Source organism: Canis lupus, chromosome 7, assembly GCF_011100685.1.
Source record: "Canis lupus familiaris isolate Mischka breed German Shepherd chromosome 7, alternate assembly UU_Cfam_GSD_1.0, whole genome shotgun sequence".
Lineage (NCBI taxonomy): Eukaryota > Metazoa > Chordata > Mammalia > Carnivora > Canidae > Canis > Canis lupus.
The window spans coordinates 48854823-48857652 of NC_049228.1; the positions used below are offsets into that span (position 1 = coordinate 48854823).

At 41.6% G+C, this 2830-nt stretch overlaps 1 protein-coding gene across 1 annotated transcript; it reads right to left on the reverse strand.

Annotated features, from left to right (window-relative positions):
• Positions 1–1376: 1376 nt before the first annotated feature.
• Positions 1377–2302, reverse strand: LOC100683727 (ribosome biogenesis protein NSA2 homolog; the record flags this gene model as incomplete). The annotated part of the gene is made up of 2 exons (XM_038541810.1): positions 1377–1575; positions 1787–2302. Coding segments are annotated over 2 exons (570 nt in total), but the record flags the coding sequence as incomplete, so codon positions are not given.
• Positions 2303–2830: the final 528 nt, after the last annotated feature.

Here is a 2830-nt window from a genome sequence, read left to right on the forward strand (position 1 = left end):
CTCTCTCTCACTGCATGTGTTTCTCATGAATACATAAATAAAACCTTAAAAAAAAAAAAAACAAACCTTATCTAATTTGGTTCTCATAACCCTTTCAACCCAGTAGTAAAAATTACCCCATTTTATAGATGGGGAAATAAGCTAAGGGAGGTTACAAGATTTGCCCAAGTCACTCACATGTTAAATGATGAAATCAGTTCCTGGAGTTGGGTCTAATTCTCTCTACAACTTTAGAGAATTAGGCTGGGGATTCAAAGGCCCTACAAAGTTTCCTCTTATTTCTTGATGCCTAAAAAGTGGAAAAAGGACAAAATCTCCAAGGCCATGTAAGACCCACCTCCTAAGTTCTCACTTGTTTTCTTCATCTCCATCAAGACTGCTCACAGTCCTGCAAACATACATTGTGTATCTGCTTCTGTGGCCTCCTTTAATGCATCATCCCTCATCTGCAACTACTAGGTCTACCTTCCCTTCAAGTGAAGGTTCAGATTTAGTGACACATTTACAATGAAGACTGTCTCCAGTAGAATTAATGTCCCTCTTCTCACTCCAAACACATACCTAGGGCTTAGAGATTCTGCTTAGACTAACTGCCTGGACCTTATCTCCCATCCTAATAGCAAGGCCATGTTGTGAACCAAGGCCATGTTCTCTTAAGTCTTGTGTACCAAGACTTCCCTTATACCCAACTTGCTGCTTTGGGTTTATCAGGGTTCAATGAATGTTGGTTGGTTGCACTTCTAAAGCACAGCCATTGTGTTTCTTCAGTTAAGAATTCTGTCAATCTTGTCTCTATCCATTTGCTGTCTCTTTAAGGAAAGAAACATATGGGGTGTCTGGGTGGCTCAGTTAAGCTGCAGACCTTGATTTTTGCCTAAGGTCATATTTTGGGGCCATGATATGGATCCCTGCATAGCCTGCATAAGGCTCTGTGCTTAGTGGGTAGTCTGCTTGAGATTCTCTCTCTCCCTCTCCCTCTAATCTCCCTCCCCTCCAATAAATAATCTTTTTTTTAAAGACCACTTATTTTAATAAATGTCTATTTCACCTTTTTTACAGTAGAATAAATGTCTTGATGACTGTAGATACATAAGGCTGTTTGGTAGCATTCAGAACCACCACAACAATGGTGGTCTTCCTGACGGGTGTGTAGTCTTCAGTAATTACAAGGGATTGCTTGTCTGAAACTGCTGTTAAACCAGCAGGACTGCTTTTATGCACCCATCATTTTCAGGATTGTTGGTAACCCGGGCATATTTTCCCCAAATAACTTTGCCTCCTTGTGTCACAAGGCCCAACTCACTCACGTTCACTTCAATGACAGTACCTTTGGTAATAACACCCAAAGTTGTATATAGTGGGGATGAGGGATTCTTTTTTACACCGAGTATTGGCAAGCAAAAGGTGGCTTTCAATTCAGGATGTGTTACATGGGCCTTTTTGAAACGTAAGCCCATTGGCCTAATGAATCTTTCCTGTTTAGGTGGTTTTCTTGTAAAGCTGTCTCCAACAAAGCAGACTTTAGTGACCATCCTCTTCCATGCTTTCTTTTTTTCTCTTTCCTGTTCGAATGACTTTTATTTTTTTATTTTATTTATTTTTAATTTTTATTTATTTATGATAGTCACACAGAGAGAGAGAGAGAGGCGGAGACACAGGCAGAGGGAGAAGCAGGCTCCATGCACCGGGAGCCCGACGTGGGATTCGATCCTGGGTCTCCAGGATCGCGCCCTGGGCCAAAGGCAGGCACTAAACCGCTGCGCCACCCAGGGATCCCTCGAATGACTTTTAATACTTCTGTTTCTCCCTGAGCACGAACTTTGGGTAAAGGAACTTCCCACTTACCCGCTTTCTCTTTTCGCTTTTGTGTAATCATACTGGAAAGTACTTTAGCTCGGGACTGCCCCTCCCTGTCCAGTAGATATGCAGGTACTGCTCTCTGTGGAGTCTTTTCATCATTCTTTGGTTTGGTGTTTCTCTTTTCATGCATCTTGATAGTCTTTTTCATTTGTATTTTCTCAGCATGCCGTGGTTTATGGTAGAGCTTAGCTTTCAGACCAATCATCTTTTTTGCTTTTTTTGAACATTCATGAGCCTCTTGACCTTCTTTCTTTCTCTTTTTCTCATGGTAATCCAAACTATAGCCATAGCGCTTCCGGTGTAACTCAATATATTCATTTTGTGGCCTGGTGACGGCCGCTGGGCCGACGCGTACAGCCGCCGGGGGGCCAAGAGGCTCTCTAGCTTCAGGCTCCCGGCCCGCGAGCTCGCTCCACGCCAGCTGCGACCAATAATCTTTTTTTTTTTTTTAAAGTAAAAAACACATACCTTAAGTTCTCTTCTGCATTTCTCAGCAGAATTTAACACAGAATAGGTGTACAATTAATACTTGCTGAATGAGTTATTAAGTTTATGTTAGCCTATGCTTTTCTTGGGGATCATCTGAAGTCAACCATAGTTCAAATTATGAAGTAAGGTAGCTCATTTCTGGTTTCCTTCTTTATTTTTTTCCTCTCAGTAATTCAGCTACTTGCTCTCCTCAAGTTGTAATCTGGCTTTATTAGGACTTACCTTTACGTTACCTTTATATTCACCTTCCCCAGGCAGCACCCATGGCTTCAGCCTCTATTCTTCCAAGCATGGATCGTATGTACCATTTCTTCAGGGTCCTTCTATGCCCATGCATTAATGACTGCTGCCTGATTCATGTGTAAGCCTTCCTACAAATAGCGTTAGTTTTCTGAAGACAAAATGCTTTACATTTTAGTGGTTTTGGAATAATGTTCTAATGGTGAGAACTTTAGACATCATGATAGGCAAATGATAGAGA